The sequence below is a fragment of the Borostomias antarcticus genome (genome assembly GCF_949987555.1).
Source record: "Borostomias antarcticus genome assembly, chromosome: 26".
Lineage (NCBI taxonomy): Eukaryota > Metazoa > Chordata > Actinopteri > Stomiiformes > Stomiidae > Borostomias > Borostomias antarcticus.
In genome coordinates, this window is record NC_140259.1 from 10295316 (window position 1) to 10312901 (window position 17586).

General features: G+C 48.2%; 3 protein-coding genes across 4 annotated transcripts; 1 reads left to right on the forward strand and 2 right to left on the reverse strand.

Annotated features, from left to right (window-relative positions):
• Positions 1-1057: 1057 nt before the first annotated feature.
• Positions 1058-5097, reverse strand: ccdc181 (coiled-coil domain containing 181; the record flags this gene model as incomplete). The annotated part of the gene is made up of 5 exons (XM_084459239.1): positions 1058-1226; positions 1756-1913; positions 2646-2792; positions 3382-4296; positions 4996-5097. The coding sequence occupies 5 exons, from the start codon at positions 5095-5097 to the stop codon at positions 1058-1060; spliced, it is 1491 nt and encodes a 496-aa protein (XP_084315365.1).
• A 3199-nt stretch (positions 5098-8296) lies between these two features.
• cpox (coproporphyrinogen oxidase) lies at positions 8297-13167 on the forward strand. Of its 2 annotated transcripts, none has more exons than XM_084459155.1 (7): positions 8297-8948; positions 9221-9364; positions 10338-10448; positions 10559-10700; positions 11513-11731; positions 12020-12124; positions 12560-13167. In XM_084459155.1, the coding sequence occupies exons 1-7, from the start codon at positions 8405-8407 to the stop codon at positions 12642-12644; spliced, it is 1350 nt and encodes a 449-aa protein (XP_084315281.1). In that variant the 5' UTR covers positions 8297-8404; the 3' UTR covers positions 12645-13167. The 2 variants fall into 2 exon arrangements, with proteins under 2 accessions (XP_084315281.1, XP_084315280.1); XM_084459154.1 differs by having other exon boundaries at positions 8297-8993; positions 12560-12700.
• A 1361-nt stretch (positions 13168-14528) lies between these two features.
• prrg1 (proline rich Gla (G-carboxyglutamic acid) 1) lies at positions 14529-17339 on the reverse strand. Its single transcript, XM_084459157.1, has 4 exons — positions 17296-17339; positions 16609-16648; positions 15383-15543; positions 14529-15018 (listed from the first exon to the last, which is right to left on the reverse strand). Exons 2-4 carry the CDS (start codon positions 16616-16618, stop codon positions 14554-14556), a joined length of 636 nt encoding a protein of 211 aa, XP_084315283.1. The 5' UTR covers positions 16619-16648; positions 17296-17339; the 3' UTR covers positions 14529-14553.
• Positions 17340-17586: the final 247 nt, after the last annotated feature.

Below are 17586 nucleotides of genomic sequence, written 5' to 3' on the forward strand. Positions count from 1 at the left end.
CCTTCCTGTAAAGTTGGTCTCTCTATTTAAGGTGGTCCTTCCTGTAAAGCTGGTCTCTATTTAAGATGATCCTTCCTGTAAAGCTGGTCTCTCTATTTAAGGTGGTCCTTCCTGTAAAGCTGGTCTCTATTTAAGGTGGTCCTTCCTGTAAAGCTGGTCTCTCTATTTAAGGTGATCCTTCCTGTAAAGCTGGTCTCTCTATTTAAGGTGGTCCTTCCTGTAAAGCTGGTCTCTCTATTTAAGGTGTTCCTTCCTGTAAAGCTGGTCTCTCTATTTAAGGTGGTCCTTCCTGTAAAGCTGGTCTCTATTTAAGGTGATCCTTCCTGTAAAGCTGGTCTCTCTATTTAAGGTGGTCCTTCCTGTAAAGCTGGTCTCTCTATTTAAGGTGGTCCTTCCTGTAAAGCTGGTCTCTATTTAAGGTATAGAAGGTAGATGAAAGCATGTTTGGTTCCTCCCTCCTCCTAGCGTTGTAGCTTTGCTCCGATCTCTGCAGCGCACGGAGGTGTGTTGAGGTCAGCGTGTTCAGAAGCGCTAGGTCAGGTGTTGGGCGGAGGTGTGTTGAGGTCAGGGTGTTCATAAGCAGTAGGCCAGGTGCTGGGCGGAGGTGTGTTGAGGTCAGCGTGTTCAGAAGCGGTAGGCCAGGTGTTGGGTGGAGGTGTGTTGAGGTCAGGTGTTCAGAAGCGGTAGGCCAGGTGTTGGGCGGAGGTGTGTTGAGGTCAGGTGTTCAGAAGCGGTAGGCCAGGTGTTGGGCGGAGGTGTGTTGAGGTCAGGTGTTCAGAAGCGGTAGGTCAGGTGTTGGGCGGAGGTGTGTTGGGGTCAGGTGTTGGGCGGAGGTGTGTTGAGGTCAGGGTGTTCAGAAGCGTTAGGCCAGGTGTTGGGCGGAGGTGTGTTGAGGTCGGCGTGTTCAGAAGCGGTAGGCCAGGTGTTGGGCGGAGGTGTGTTGAGATCAGGGTGTTCAGAAGCGGTAGGCCAGGTGTTGGGTGAAGGTGTGTTGAGGTCAGCGTGTTCAGAAGCGGTAGGCCAGGTGTTGGGCGGAGGTGTGTTGAGGTCAGCGTGTTCAGAAGCGGTAGGCCAGGTGCTGGGAGAAGCGGAGGGGCGTGGCCTCGGCCGTGCAGCGCATGTCGTGCATGCGACGCGCACGGCGCTCTTCCTGGACCAGCCTGCGGGAGCGCTCTCGAGCTGCCTGCTGCTCCGCACGCTTCTCCACCCACTTACGCCTCAACCACCTGGGAGAGAGAGGGAGGAGAGAGGAGAGAGGGGGAGAGAGGGGAAGAGAGAGGGGGGAGCAGAGGGGGGTTATAGCGGTTTCCTACGGACCGGTTGCCGGTATGTTCCGCTGTTTGTGAGAGCGTGAGAGAGAGACGTGGGTTGGGGGTGTTTGTGAGAGCGTGAGAGAGAGAGACCGTGGGTGTTTGTGAGAGCGTGAGAGAGAGAGACCGTGGGTGTTTGTGAGAGCGTGAGAGAGAGAGACGTGGGTTGGGGGTGTTTGTGAGAGCGTGAGAGAGAGAGACCGTGGGTTGTGGGATGTTTGTGAGAGTGAGAGAGAGAGACCGTGGGGTGTTTGTGAGAGCGTGAGAGAGAGACCGTGGGTTGTGGGGTGTTTGTGAGAGAGTGAGAGAGAGACTCTAGGTTGTGGTGTGTTTGTGAGAGCGTGAGAGAGAGAGACCGTGGGGTGTTTGTGAGAGAGAGAGACCGTGGGTTGTTGGGTGTTTGTGAGAGAGAGACCGTGGGTAGTGGGAGATCTACAGGTCTTACAGTCTGAAGGCGCGCTCACTCTCCTCCCTGTTGTGCAGGTAGAAGCCGCTCTCCTGCTCCATCCTCTTCATCTCCTCCAGCTGCCTCTCCCTCAGCTGCTGCTCCTGCTTCCTCTGCAGCCACAGGTGGTAGGCCTCTCCTGGGCCAATGAGCTCCCTCTGGGGGGGGGGGGGTAAGTTCACAATGAGCTCCCTCTGGGTGGGGGGGGGGGGGTAAGTTCACAATGAGCTCCCTCTGGGGGGGGGGGGGGGGGGTAAGTTCACAATGAGCTCCCTCTGGGGGGGGGGGGGCACGCGGGCGTTGGTTCAAAAGGCAAACCACCAAGAAACAATGGTCCTCATTCCTGAACATTTTCTTAAGTGTCTTCTTTAAATGTCTTCTTACGAACTTCGCTACCTCTCATAAGTTCAGCCCTTTGCGAACGGGCGCACTCCAATCTGGCCTACCCAGACTGCATTTCCGCGTTCTTAAATCCTGTTCTTAGATAAGAACAAATCCCAGATAAGAAACCATTCAGGAATGACAGAATTGTCCCGGGAACTTTGTAAGTGGAGTTAAGAAGAAATTTCTTCTTAACTGCGTTCAGGAATGAGGTCCAATGTCCTTCAGTGCTCTTCATAGGTGGACTTGATCCTATTATGTATTATTTATTAAGCCCATTAGGAGGGAGTCCAGGGCAGAGCCACAATACCAAAACAAACACATTACCATATTTGTTTCATAAATGGTTCAAATGAATTTGTGGGTGGTCCTGAGTGAACATACCATTATGGTTTGATATAACATCTGTGTGTGTGTGTGTGTGTGTGTGTGTGTGTGTGTGTGTGTGTGTGTGTGTGTGTGTGTGTGTGTGTGTGTGTGTTACTGAGGTCGCCCCCTGGTGGCCGTACCATGCCGTTCATCCTCTCCATCTCCTGGGCGCGGTGGATCCTCCTCTCCTCCTGCAGCTGCTCCTTCTTCCTGCCCAGCCACGCCCTGAACGCATGCTCGTTCTGATCACGCCTCCGCTGCTCCTCCTCACGCTGCCTCTGCTCAGCCTGGGGGAGGGAGAGAGGGGGGGGGGGAGAGGGAGGGAGGAAGAGAGAGAGAGAGGAAGAAAGAGAGAGGGGGAGAGAGAGAGGGAAATAGAGAGAAGGTGGGAGAGAGAGAGGGAAATAGAGAGAGAAGGTGGGAGAGAGAGGGAGGGAGAAGGTGGGAGAGAGGGAGAGAGAAGGGGGGAGAGAAAGAGAGAGGGAGGGAGAAGGTGGGAGAGAGAGAGGGAAATAGAGAGAGAAGGTGTGAGAGAGAGAGAGAGAGAGAGAGAGGGTTGTATCTTGTTCATACTTGTGGGAATCAGTTGAAATCTGTTCATGCAGTTGATTTCCTGATGTGACCTTGCTTGCTGTAAGCATGTTTGATCATGTTTGTAGAAGCACTTTTGATATTATTTTTTTTAAATCACACACAAGATAGTTTTGTTGATAGTGTTGTCAAACTCTGGTCCTTGCCACTGATCCAGACTTTAAACAGCAGATAAACTAGAGGTATAAGACCCAACATAGCGTTCAGGTGTCCAGGCCAGGTGTTTGGCTGAGACTCACTTAACACTGTACAAGTCGGTGTCACCGGCGTCAGGATCCCGCCTACCTCTCTGGCCAGCCGGTCCTTCCTCTCCTGGGCCCTCTGCAGCAGCTCCTTCTGCTGGGGGGAGAGGGTGTAGGTGGTCTGGGTCTGGGGGGAGCCCCCGCTGGCGGACTGGACCCTGCGCTTGCTGCCCCTCCCCAGGCCGCCTCTCTGGGAGTGACTGGCTGAGTTGGGCCGGGCCCTGGGCTGCGCTGGGGGCCGGGGGGCCCAGAGAGGCTCCGGCCCCTGAGAGAGAGCCGCGCCGGCCGGGGGCCGCGGGGAGGACGGGAGGGCCTTGCTGGGGCTCGGGCTGCGCTCTCCTGGCCCCGGGGAGGGGAAGCAGGGGGCGTCGGCTAAGGGGGGAAGCAGGTTGTGACTCTCCACCTCCTTCAGGCTGACCAGGTCAAACTTCCCGTCTTTCTCCACAAGGACCCTGCCTTCCTTCCCCCCCTGCCCAGTCTGACCCTCCTCAGGCCAGGTCCGAGCAGCACCCCCCTCCCCCCCTATCTGCAGCTCAGACAACCTCCCTGACACCTCCCTCTCAGCCGCTGTGGCTCCGCCTCCGGCCACGCTGTCATCTTGCACCTCCACCCCCGTACTGCGGGGGGAGCCCTCGTGCGCAAAGTCCAGCGGAGGCACCACAAGGTCCACCAGGGTCTCTTTGAAGTGCAGGCGTCGTCGTCGCGTCATGTCCGGCGCTTCCTGGTCTCGCAGCTCCCGATTGGCCTGTTCGATCTTCTCCAGGATGTAGTTCTTCTCCTCGTCCGGTTGGTCCTCCAGGTCTGGGGGGGGCGGGGCTTCCATGGGCGAGGGCCATCTCTCTTCCTCCTCCGCCTCCTCCGCCTTCCTCCCTCTCTTCACCTCTCTCTCCTCCCCTTCCTCCTCCTCATCCTTCAACTCTTTGTCTATTTGCGCCTCAATATCCTCGTCGTCGGGATCCTACGAAGGAAAGGACATTTCATCCACCTGTGCCTCAATAGACACTGTATACCCAGACATTACACGGCCTATGTAAACGAGGTACATCAATATTTAGTATGTAAGGAACACGACTGATAACTGTGGGCGAACGTGTGCCCATCAATAATGCATCCGGTCGAACCATAGTGCAGTAGTCTGCTGGCACAGTGAAAGTGTGTGAATATGCCAGTGAGGTAGACGCCCCTGTCTGGACGAGTAACGCTACACCACTCACTGTCACACTTTCACAGAGTAGAGCCACGGAGTCATTCATTAGAAGGGTCAGCGGTTCGGATCCCAGCTCAGACTGTCCACATGTCGAAGTGTCCTTGAGCAAGACACCTAACCCCAAATTGCTCCCAATGAGCAGGTTAGCACCTTGCATGGCAGCTACCGCCATTGGTGTGTGAATGTGTGTGTGAATGGGTGAATGAGAGGCCATTGTAAAGCACTTTGAGTGCCGCTAAGGTGGAAAAGCGCTATATAAGTGCAGTCCATTTACCATTTACCATTCACCAACTCCCCTGGCACAACAACATGGCTTTTATTTTATTTATTTGTCTTTTTTTGGCGCATATAGTCGGCAGCAACATTTCACTGTACATTGTACACTGTACTATATACATGTGCCAAATAAGAATCTGAATGTGAATCTACACATGCAGCCCACTGACCTACCTGCCCTTCACTCCTGGTCTCCTCATCGATCAGCCAATCAAGGTCTCTCTCAAAGTCGTCTTCATACTCCTCCTGGGTCTTAGTGCCCACCACCTGACTCATCCTCCCTCTCTAGAGGAGAGGAAGTGAGGAAACAAGGATATAACACTGAGAAACAGACCAGTGAGATCATCTGGGAACTGTTTGGGTGAACACATGCACATACTAACTATTGACTATGATGATGTCACGGTGCTCTGGGCCCTCATTTATCATTGTGGATATCAATCAAATCAATCAAAGCTTTATTTGTATAGCGCATTTCATACCCAGAGGCAACACAATGCGCTTTACAGAGAACAAGGGAGGTGGGCATACGACCCACCTCTACATATTCCAGAGGCAAGCGATACACCCTTTTTCATTTACACCTGATTTTTGTACTTGCTTTTCTCCGCAAATATTGTGATGTATCATGACAAAACTCGATGGGAAATATTGTGAGATAGATACACAATATTTCCCATGGAGTTTTGTCATGATACATCACATTATTTGCGGAGAAAAGCGAGTACAAAGGTCAGGATGGGATTCATCTACCACACAGAGACTGTTTTACCATACTGCCTCTACTACCACTACTACAACAACAACACAATACTATGAGAGGGTTCAGTCTGTAGAATAAGAAATGAAGACTTGTTTTCCGTTTGTCTTCTGTCAGGTTGATTAATAGGCCATTCTATGGCTGTGTGGCTACACTGATCTGTGAACAAACAGAATGTGAGCTCAGTATGATCTTACGAGGCTAAATAAACTGAACTGCAAGCAACTCTTGGAAAAATCAGGACAAAAAAACAATTGTGTACAATGTTCTATACATATGACTCGTCGCCGCCCCCTGCCGGTCAAAAATATAACACAGGATAATAAACCGGCGACCTGCAGGTGGCTGTTCACATTCTAGCTTCTCAGATCTCATCTTTTCTAGGAGTATCTGATACTTTGCTACAGTGAATCACCAAGTGTTCATATATAACTAAACATGTTTTAATGACGGCATTGTTCAAAATTTTCAAAAATGCGTCCTAGAAGACGCATCCTAGAAGTCGCAGTGTGTCTATCTGGAAAATAGACATCAAATCTATCAAGTTTATGGTTGGTTTGTAGTCAATCATCAGACATATCGACCAACACTATAACGCCCAAACTGTCGTCGGTCGCAATGTTTAATCTGGAGATTGATCTGAGGTGTGGTCAGAAAATGATTGAACTTTGACCGGTCGTCGCGTCCGTTGCCGTGGACATCCATGGGCTCATATAGGGTAGTGGCCAGGTCCCATAAACGCAGTCCGGTCAAACCCTGACCAATTACATTTTTACATTACAGTCATTTAGCAGACGCTTTTATCCAAAGCGACTAACAATAATTGCATTTAACGTAGGAAGAGCCAATGTACTACTACTCACCAGAACTCACAAGTGCATCTTCTCTCTAAAACAAGTGACTAAGAGCATAATCTAGTGCTGAAGGCAAAGTGCAAGAATCACAATCTAAAGTACAGTGCAATATAATATAATAAGTGCTTAGGTGGGAGGACCCCAATCCTAACCCTAACGGTCTCTGCGCGTATGGGAACTTGCCTCCTATAGCTGCCATGGCTCCTCAGGTCAGTTCTAAAGAACTTCTTTAATTTAGTCACTAAATCTTGTAGGCATGTTATCTCAGCTTGACTTCTGAGCATGCGGGTAATATGTTCATTATAGCAGCGGATAGTGTCGCATCAAGCAGTCGTTTTCATTCCTGTTGTCACAAACAACCACAGGATTGTTATCGATCGACGTCGGGACACATATTTCGACATGAGAGGTCAGATCTGCCTTAACCTGGTTCAGGAAACGGGATTATTTCTGTTAGATTCGTTTGATGCTTGCTGTTTGATTTTAGGCTTTGGCAAAGTAACGTTAGCTAATGAACTATCACACTTAAAAACGGTTTCTGTTGTGAAAAGACTAGTGTTAGATGTCCAACATAGTCCATAATAAAAACTCACCACAACCCGAGGTTTAAGACTTCTCGCCCAGTGTAATATAAAACGAATATGTAGATAAAACCAGATTGGAAACAATTTCTTCTTTCTACTGTCCTACATTCTTCATTCACTGTCCTGTAAGCAAGTATCCAACATTTGTTTGTGAGATAAAGATAAAGATAAAGATAATAAAGATAATCTCCTCTCGATTCCCTCGGCGGCACTAAACGGTTTACTAGACGTTGTCATGGAGATTTTGCAACACGCTTTGCCGTCATGCACATGCGCAGAACAGTCTCAACATACCGTCGTGCACATGCGCAGAACAGTCTTTGCGTGCCTAGCGGACACGTCAGGAAATGCATCCTTGCATTTGTAATAAGGTACGAGATTATTCAATTGAGGCTATTTCATAGATGTTATTCTGTCAAGACCAGTCTTATAAAATATGATATTGACTCACTTTGTTCTTTTTGTTTTTACAGGACTGTCAACTAAAATCTAATTACTTGCCCCTCACACAAGGGAAATACTGTGTTTGGTGTTAACATTATGGACTTTAAGAGTGACTTAATATTAAACAACCTGATACTCGTAGCTAAATTCTTCATTCATGCTTCCAAGTGGAGGAAGATGAAACATGTTTTCTCTGTGTTTAAGAGGCCATCTCTGTGCTTTGCGTCTAATGAAAAGAAAACAAGCAAAGTCTCTCCTCTGGGCCTCTGAAGAACTGAAGATCTTTGATGACCTCTAGTGGTAATATTGCACATTGCACCTTATGTATTATTATTATTATTAGTAGTAGTAGTAGTAGTAGTAGTAGTAGTAGTAGTAGTCGAAGTAGTAGTAGTAGTAGTATTGTTATTGTGGCTATTATTATTATTATTATCACCATTATTATTATCACCATTATTATTATCTTCCATGTGTTTTGTACATTTAAACCTCACTTAAAAAGGGGGATAAAGAATATACCCACAAAAAATAATATAGCGTAGGCCTACTGTAAGTATTTTCACAAGAAAATAAAGCTGTCGGAAGTCCAGTCAAACGCGATATGCCTATCATAATTAAACGGGCAACGATTCGGCGTAGTGAGATTACTTATCAAGCAACTACCAGGCACGCCTCTCTAGAAGCTAGGTTTATTGGATCTTGCTGTTCATTGTAATTCTAAATCTAACAAAGAGCCTTGAATCTCCAATTCTACGAACTCCATTTCCCATGATCCTCTGATCTTTACGCAGCGACAACGTGGACACACCCCCTGCCTCTCACCAGAAGTATGACTGCACCATGGAGGTATAAAGCCTGCACACCTGACAACTTATTAATGTATTTTGTGTTACAACTCGGTGTATTATAAGCAGAAAGGATATACCCTTTAACTTCTAAGCATGGCTGCAATAGTTCTTTATTCCATAAATAGAACGGCACAAACTACCGCGAGATGTTTCAAGTCTCGCTCAAAGGTGATCTCTGGCACCGTGAACTTGCACGTAACATTTTTCCGTAACCATTCAGTTCACCAGTTGAGTCTGCTTCCAGGAGCAAGATGCCCTTCCAAAGGAACTGGGTTGCGATTCATGTCCTATGGGACAGCAAGCAAAGCCACATCCGGGCAATCCAGGAGACGCGCTTTCTTGGTGGCCGCAGCAGCTGCGACAGTGGCAGGTCTTGTGGGACGCGTCTGTCACTTCCAGAGGGCTGAGATGGCATCCGAGGTCCCCAGAGCCGAGGAGGAGGAGAGTGACATCGAGGAGAGATGCAAGGCGTTCATGTCCCCGCCGGTGACCGACATGGAGGTGCTGCAGCAGAGGAGAGGAGCGATGAGCACCAGGATGGAGATGCTGATCATGGAGACGCAGGCTGAGTTCTGCAGAGCTCTGGAGGAGGTGGATGGCAGCAAGTTTAAAGTGGACCGGTGGGACCGAAAAGAGGGTAGTGAGTCGTTCCTCTCTTGGAGAAAGAGGGTAGGGTTGAGTAGTGAGTCGTTTCTCTCTTTGAGAAAGTCAGCTCCTCGACTGAGGCAGAGATGCAAACTGGGGCAACTACCGTTATCATATTCTGACCCATTTATATCCGTTGGTGTGTCCCAGTTATGTGTGTAAAAGGTAGGATCATCCAAATATCTGTTGATGTGTGTGTGTGTGTGTGTGTGTGTGTGTGTGTGTGTGTGTGTGTGTGTGTGTGTGTGTGTGTGTGTGTGTCAGGGGGAGGGGGCATCAGCTGCGTCCTGCAGGATGGGAACGTGTTTGAGAAGGCAGGGGTCAACGTGTCGGTGGTGTTCGGGAATCTGACCGAAGACGCCGCCAGACAGATGCGCAGCCGAGGGAAGGTCCTGAAAGGGAAAGATGGTGAGCGTTCTTCTTCTATGATTAGACTGGTGAGCGTTCTTCTTCTATGATTAGACTGGTGAGTGTTCTTCTTCTATGATTAGACTGGTGAGTGTTCTTCTTCTATGATTAGACTGGTGAGTGTTCTTCTATGGTTAGACTGGTGAGTGTTCTTCTTCTATGGTTAGACTGGTGAGGGTTCTTCTTCTATGGTTAGACTGGTGAGTGTTCTACTTCTATGGTTAGACTGGTGAGTGTTCTTCTTCTATGGTTAGACTGGTGAGGGTTCTTCTTCTATGGTTAGACTGGTGAGTGTTCTTCTTCTATGGTTAGACTGGTGAGTGTTCTACTTCTATGGTTAGACTGGTGAGGGTTCTTCTTCTATGGTTAGACTGGTGATCGTTCTTCTTCTATGGTTAGACTGGTGAGTGTTCTTCTTCTATGATTAGACTGGTGAGTGTTCTTCTTCTATGGTTAGACTGGTGAGTGTTCTTCTTCTATGGTTAGACTGGTGAGTGTTCTTCTTCTATGATTAGACTGGTGAGTGTTCTTCTATGGTTAGACTGGTGAGTGTTCTTCTTCTATGGTTAGACTGGTGAGCGTTCTTCTTCTATGATTAGACTGGTGAGTGTTCTTCTTCTATGGTTAGACTGGTGAGTGTTCTTCTATGGTTAGACTGGTGAGTGTTCTTCTTCTATGGTTAGACTGGTGAGCGTTCTTCTTCTATGATTAGACTGGTGAGTGTTCTTCTTCTATGGTTAGACATGGGTCCACCGCATGCAACGATACCCTGGGCTGAGTTTCCCAGAGGCATCGTAGCGCTATGATGAACGCCATAGCTTACGATGAACGTAGCGCTACGATGCCTCTGGGAAACTCAGCCCTGGTTGAGGAAGACCAGGAACGGCTGTGTCCTCCTCCATGTTGTGTGAAACGATGGGAACTAACTGGCTATATGAGTTACATTAGTGTGAAATGTAATATCCCTTCCCAGGGAAGCTGCCATTCTGTGCCATGGGCGTGAGCTCCGTCATCCACCCAAAGAACCCCCACATTCCCACAATGCACTTCAACTACAGATACTTTGAGATCGAGGAAGCAGATGGTGAGTACGCGTGTCACACTGTGATGTCAGAGAGTGTACTGTACGTGTCATGGAGTCAATCGTCTCATTGTGCTTCTGAATGACGACCCTTGTGTCTCTGTCTCTCCCAGGCTCCAAGCAATGGTGGTTTGGTGGAGGTACGGATCTGACTCCGATGTATGTCAACAACGAGGACGGAGCTCACTTCCACAGGGCTCTGAAAGCGGCCTGCGACCAGCACCACCCCCAGTACTACCCAGAATTCAAGAAATGGTACGTCATATCTAGGGCTGGGTATCGAGTCGGATTTCAAGAATCGATTCCGATTCACAAGGTTCAGAATCGATTATCACGATTCGATTCAATATCGATTCGGTTAGTGTTACTAAAACCTGTTTTTTTTTTTTTGCTGTAACCTTAATTACATGACTGCCAAGTTCTGCAACACATCAATACTAGGGCTGGGTATCCATACTGATTTCCAAAAATGAATGAATGAATCATTGAATGAATTAATGAACTATTCATACCTTCATTTATTCATTCATTCATTAAATAAAAGATCGATTTTGGGATTCATGAATCGATTCTGAATCATTTGATTCAGAATCGATGAATCGTTTTTTTAAACCCAGCCCTAGTCATATCTCTTACTCGGCGCTGTGCGTACGTGCGTGTGTTCTACACTGGGCGGGTCTCATCTGCTGGACAGCGATAAGAGGTGGTTGCTTGTGGTCTACGTCTACTGAAGAACCATTAAAGCGATGGTGTTGGATGTAGAGGCGTGAACTGAGTAACTTGAGATTTTAGCTTCCTTATACCAAACCCCTTAAACAACATGAACTTGTCTCTATCAGAACAGCGGTATTTAGATTCTCTCTCAGCGAGCCCAAGATTGCCGTTTCATCTCGTCAGTGAATGTTCCAGAAAGCTTGATCACGATCAACGAGTTATCCCGCTAATGTTGCCAACACATTTTGTGCCACCGCTTAGAAGGGAAGATGAACAGTATCGTTTACTAACCAGTAATCCCTCTTCGCCATCGGTTTTGTAGTCCCCCTCATTCCTGCGTCGTGCTTCTCTAGGTGCGACCGCTATTTCTACATCCGGCATCGCGGCGAGACCCGCGGCATCGGAGGGATCTTCTTCGACGACCTGGACTCCCCCAACCAGGACGAGGCCTTCCGTTTTGTGAGCAGCTGTGCCCGCACCGTGGTGCCCTGCTACGTGCCCATTATTTGGAAGCACCTCAATGACCCTTTCACCCCCGAGGAGAAGAACTGGCAGCAGGTCCGGAGAGGCAGGCGAGTTCAGATCGGGCGTACCGTTGTGTTTGTGTGTGTGTTTATTGTTGTGCTCGATGTTTTGTGTGAAGAAAGTCACACGTTGTTCAAGTGTGTCATGTTTGATTGACAAGACAGGGTTTGCATGTGTAACTATGTACATGTGTAACATACAGTACCTGTACTGAATATTTCAGACACTAGGATGCATGTGCCACTGTAACTTTGGTGTGTGTGTGTGTGTGTGTGTGCGCGCGTGTGTGTGCATGTGTGCGTGGATGTGTCCGTTCGTGTGCTTGTGTTTTTCAGGTATGTGGAGTTTAACCTGGTGTATGACCGAGGGGTGAAGTTTGGGCTGGCCACGCCTGGCTCCAGGATTGAGAGCATCCTCATGTCCCTGCCCCTCACAGCCAAGTAAGTGGTGGGCGGAGCAGGTGGGCGGGGCACCAACGGGGGTAAAACACACAAGTAAGGAACAACATGAGAAAGAAATATCATTTGTCTCGATGTTGCTTCCTTTGGTACTCATGCATGGCACTTAAAGGAGTAGTAAAGGGAAAATGCATGTTTAGCCCTGTTTGAAGGTTACTTATGATCATATACAATGGTTCAGATCAAAACGTTGACAAAACTAGCACTTTTGAGAAAGTCTGATAATTGCTCTACCACCGTTTTGGTCATACAATGGATGTGGGTGGGCACCGTGAAAAATCATTCAAAAAACATAAACTCGATTTCAAAGACAAGAAGCGACACAAATCCTCAATTACATTTTATGGCCGTCGTTTGCAAAAATCAGGCTCCTCCCTCCTCCCTCTGTCACGCTCACGAACCTCCCCCTTCCCCCAGGTGGGAATACATGAACGAGCCTGCCGAAGGCTCCCTGGAGGCCGCCATGTTGGAGGTCTTGCGGAACCCCAAGGAGTGGGTGTGACGCAGGCGTTGCCGCGCTTACGCGTTGTCACGGCGACAGCATTCTGTCTCAGACCGGTACAGAAGGACTCTCGCGACTGTTGGCCGACGGGACGAAGCTTTGAACAGAAGGACTCTGGTCTGCTGGATGACTGGAACAAGCCTCCATCCCCAGTGTGGTTACTGTGAGCTGATTGGCTGCATCAAAAAAACGGCAGTTATTTTATTGATGTTTCGGCCTGTTGGACTTCTTCAGAATCTGAGCTTGAGGTTGAATCAGTTTCAACCTCACACTCTGCTTTCTCACCATAAAGCCAATTGAGCTCAGCCATTGGCTTAATGGACAAACCATGATTGTTGTCACATTATGGTCTGTGCTTGTTTAACATTGCCTGTATAGCCACTGATTTATCACCATACCTGTGCTTTTGATATCCTACTACGCCTGAAAACATGCTTCTCAAAGGTCAGTTGCTTTTGAAATGTCGTATCTTTCTGATAATTTCTGTATGAAAATAAACAAATGGGGAAACATTCAGAGCTCTGCTCAGGGTTAAAAAGTCAGTCTGTAGTTTGTTTAAGCAGCTTGAGGACAAAGATGGAGGTTCAGCTTCCCTATTCTTCTCTCAAACACAGAAGTACAGGTACAACCCAAGAAGACATTTTTAAATCTTTTATTACAAATTCAAGCTCGGCACAAATATGTAACATATTAATTTCCTTTTTTTTGTTTGTTATTAAATGTTTTATCATCCTAAACATTTAATTATAATTACTTTGTAAAGCATTATCAAAACAGGACTCCATAAGTACAGTAACAGTACAATCATTGACCGACCAAAATGGCTGCCTCAACTAGCCCACCCCAGGCAAGGCCTTAGCGTCGTCGAGGTTCACAGGTCAACTCAAAACATCATTGTTAAGTAATGACAATCAGTATTGTTAAACTGAATATCAGGCAGATATAATTGATTTTCATAATGTCTACATTTAGTATCACAGCTGCATATTTAAAGTATAAAGTCAATTGTTTGATTGACGTGACATGGTTATTGCTAAGTGTGGCGAGGCTGTTCTGGTTCTCATTACAAACAGCTCAGTTTGAGTTTGACCAGAAAGTGCCATCATTCACAACTAATTCACCACATTCGCTCACTGCACTAACTGCAAATTAGCAGCACACACACTCGAACCAACTGTCACGCATACACACACACCTATTCACACGCCAATACACACCATGTACATAGTCACTTTTAATATTGCATTTTTCCCAATGAGGAAAAGGGGGTTTGGCTCCTAATTTCCCTCCCCCTGGTTCTAAAACATGTTCCACATTCCCTTGTAAGTCATTCCCTGTCCTATTCAAACCAACCCTGTTAATATCTCACACCCTCACACTCCCCGAGACACACATGATGGATGTATGGAAGGAGAGTATATTGACCATCAGCAACCAGTAAAACGCTGCAGTCTACCATGTGTATAAAGCCAGTGCAGCCAGACCACAAGGCTAATTTCCTTATGCAAGACATTTGTTTTATATACCAAAAGAAGTCTATATCACTAGAAATTGTTCTTTTCTTACAAGTATGGCAATCATAAACCTTTGTTTTTTTCCTTTAACACTACTAGCATCATACACCATTCAGGAAGTTACCTCTTGCGTAGTCATAATAGAAATGCTAGTAGGAAAGCTACAGGGTGGAGGTCTGGGTCAGTGCATTTTGGTATTGCGATATCATTGGTTTATATCTCCACTGTTAATCAACCCTCATGAGTGGTCAGTGCAAGCAGTGCGCTATCCAGCAAATCACCATTAGTGTTGTAAAACAAGACAGTATCGAGGAGATGGGGGGGGTACGGAAGATAGGGGGGGGGGTATTGGAGATGGGCCCTTTTGGGAAGAGATGAGTGTAGGGTAGTGGGGGTTACTTCCCATGGCTGGGGAGGACACCAGCAGCGTTAGTGCTGACTATGTCCTCGTACTGGGGGGGGGGCTCTGTCTCTATGCGCACGTCCGCGTGACCCACCACCTCTTCATAGGATGGGGGCGGGTCTGCAGCGCCGAGTCTGCCTGACCTCTCCTCCGAGTCCTGATAGGCTGGGCTGCTGTGGACGCTGACCTCTAAGTGGTCCGCGTGGTGGTAGTCCCGCCCCCACTCGTCCGTAGAGACCACCGATAGGCCGGGGTCCCGGTGGGAGCAGCCCAGGGCGGGGCTGTGCTCCGAGCGCTTGTGGGAGTGGCACTTCCACACGGTGATGGCTACCGCGGCGATGAGCAGCAGGACCAATAGGAGGGGCAGGATCAGGTAGAGCGAGTGGACTCCGCCCACCATCGACTCCAGCCCTCCGCTGGGACTGCTTTCCCGTTCGTACTCCTCCCAGAAACGCCTCTGCAGCCAATCGGAGATCAGGGAAACACCATCAGACCAATGACAGAGCAGCGATAGCGGATAAGTTTACGTACGACACAATGACAACAAAAAAAACTATTCTCCACATGTTTGTGCATCTGTGTGACTAAGCTGGTTTCCACCCATTATAATAGTTACAGGAAAGACAAGTCCCTCCCTACGGAGCAATCTGAGGGAGTCGGTTGGTCTCTCTGATGATAATCATCACTTCCTGCTCAACAGAGACATTCCACAAGCTAGCGCTGTTGGAGTAGGGTTACAGCAGTACTCCCGCGGGGGATGAAGAGCATTGTGGGTATCATGTGTCAGCGAGCGAAGCAGAGTACTATAAAGAAAGGCGTACGGTTTTCTCGTCGTTCTCGAAGGCCTCCCTGGCCTCCTCGTAGGTGCAGATCTCCTCGCGGCACTCTCTCTGGATGTTGCCCTGCTTCATCTCCTCCAGCAGGAAGTTGGCCCTGCGCACACGCCTGAGCACGGAGTGGGCTGCATCAGCCCGCAGGAACACTGAGAGAGAGAGAGGGGAGAGGGGGGGGGATAGAGAGAGAGAGAGGGAGAGAGAGAGAGAGAGAGAGAGAGAGGGGGGGGGAGAGAGAGAGAGGGAGGGAGAGAGAGAGGGAGAGGGGGGGAGGGAGGAGGCAGGGGAGAGAGGGAGAGAGAGAGAGAGAGAGAGAGGGAGAGAGAGAGAGAGAGAGGGGGGGGGAGAGGAGGCAGGGGAGAGAGGGAGAGAGAGAGAGAGTGTGTGAGAGAGGGAGTGTGAGAGAGAGAGAGAGAGAGAGAGAGAGAGAGAGAGGGAGTGAGAGAGTGTGAGAGAGGGAAGGAAAGACAAAAGAAAACGGAGCAAAAGAAAAGGTAGATGAGGGAAGGAGAGAGATGAGGGAAGGAGAGAGAGATGCCAAACAGGCATGGAGAGTGAAAGGCAGAGCTTGATTCAAAGCCAGAACAGGGGAGCGCTGACTACTAACTGCATTTCTGGGTTAAAACAAAAGCTCCTTTGATTTGTAAATCCACCCCCGGCCAGCATGAACTGAGACCAGCCAAACGAAGGGGGGGTGAAGAGACACCCACGGTTCAGCAGATCTGGGATCAGATCAGAGGAAGAGAGGGCGGCTGTGGCTCTTGAGGTAGAGCGGCTCGTCCGATGATCGTAGAGTCGGCGGTCCGAACCCCGGCTTCCCCTGACGACATGTCGAAGTGTCCTTGGGCAAGATGGTGAACCCCAAATTGCTCCTAATTAGCAGGCTAGCGCCTTGCATGGCAGCTGCCGCCATTGTGTGAATGAGAGGCCTTCATTGTAAAAACGCTTTGGATAAAAGTGCTATATAAATGCTGTCCCATTTACCAAAGAACCAGAACCAGAATTTCTGATTAAAATCACATAAAATAGGGAATAGACTGAGATTTGATGGCACACCAACATGTTGAGGAGTTGATTTAACAGATCAGCGCAGCAGCATGGGTATGTATTCAAAAGCATCTAGATCTTGGCTCTGTCTACTACAGACACAATGGAGGTAAATACAATCAATTAATTATTAATAAAAATCACAACATGTTGTTGTAGCAACTTACCACTCCCCATAACTCCTGCAGGTCCGTATGGGGTCAGTGTCTGTGGATACGGAACAATGTATGTTATTAATTAAGTAATGAGAGATGGGAGTTAATAGAAGGGAATGATTTTAACATGACAAGTGATTTAGGTGAACTGCTGTAGTTCTATGGCCACCAATATGCATAACAGTTCACTTATTTTGATCAAAGCGAAACAGGCATCGACGGAAATGGCAGTCACACGTACAGTAAAGGCTATTGTGAATTTCAGACCCCCGTGTGTCAAACTAAGCCATGCAGCAGACTTCCTGTGACCAGGGGCCAGGAATGTTACCGCTATGGCCGAAATAGAAAGAAGGAGATGTAGGAGTAACAAAGCACCCCCGCCCAGAGAACCAGCCCTAGGACGCATATGGAGACGTAGGACCACGAGAAAGAGCACTATTCTGAATACATAGCATTGACATTTTACATGACATCAATTTGTTTATTTAAATCAGTAATATGTTGATATAAAGTGATGAGCGATGGTTTGTGGGTAAAAGCAGGCTGGATGGCCCGTTAGTTGAAGTGGGTGATTAGTGGATTTCGTTACGCACAGATTAACAAGCGACTCCTGTCTTTCGCGAGGCGTATTAGCGTTAGATGCGAGATGATTGAAATAAATAGGTCAAAATGCACTTGTAAATACTGTAACTTTAATACCTGCTTTCGTCCCCAAATACGGCCCGTGCTCCGCCGTGGCTCGATGGCTATAATGTAGCACGTATCAAATGGAGCTACGCATGCGCAGAGGTCTGTATTGTGTTTTCGTCCCCCCCCCCGGTCCCCCCCGGGCCCGTGGACGGGTGTTAGTTTTGCTCGAGTCTGCCCTAGTGTTCACACGTGACAAATACGAATCTCATTGGAAACAAACACGTCTTACTGTACTTCCAATTTCCCGGACAACAACGGACTCTGTAGTCTACACTTCTCACTCTGTAGTTCTACAACAAT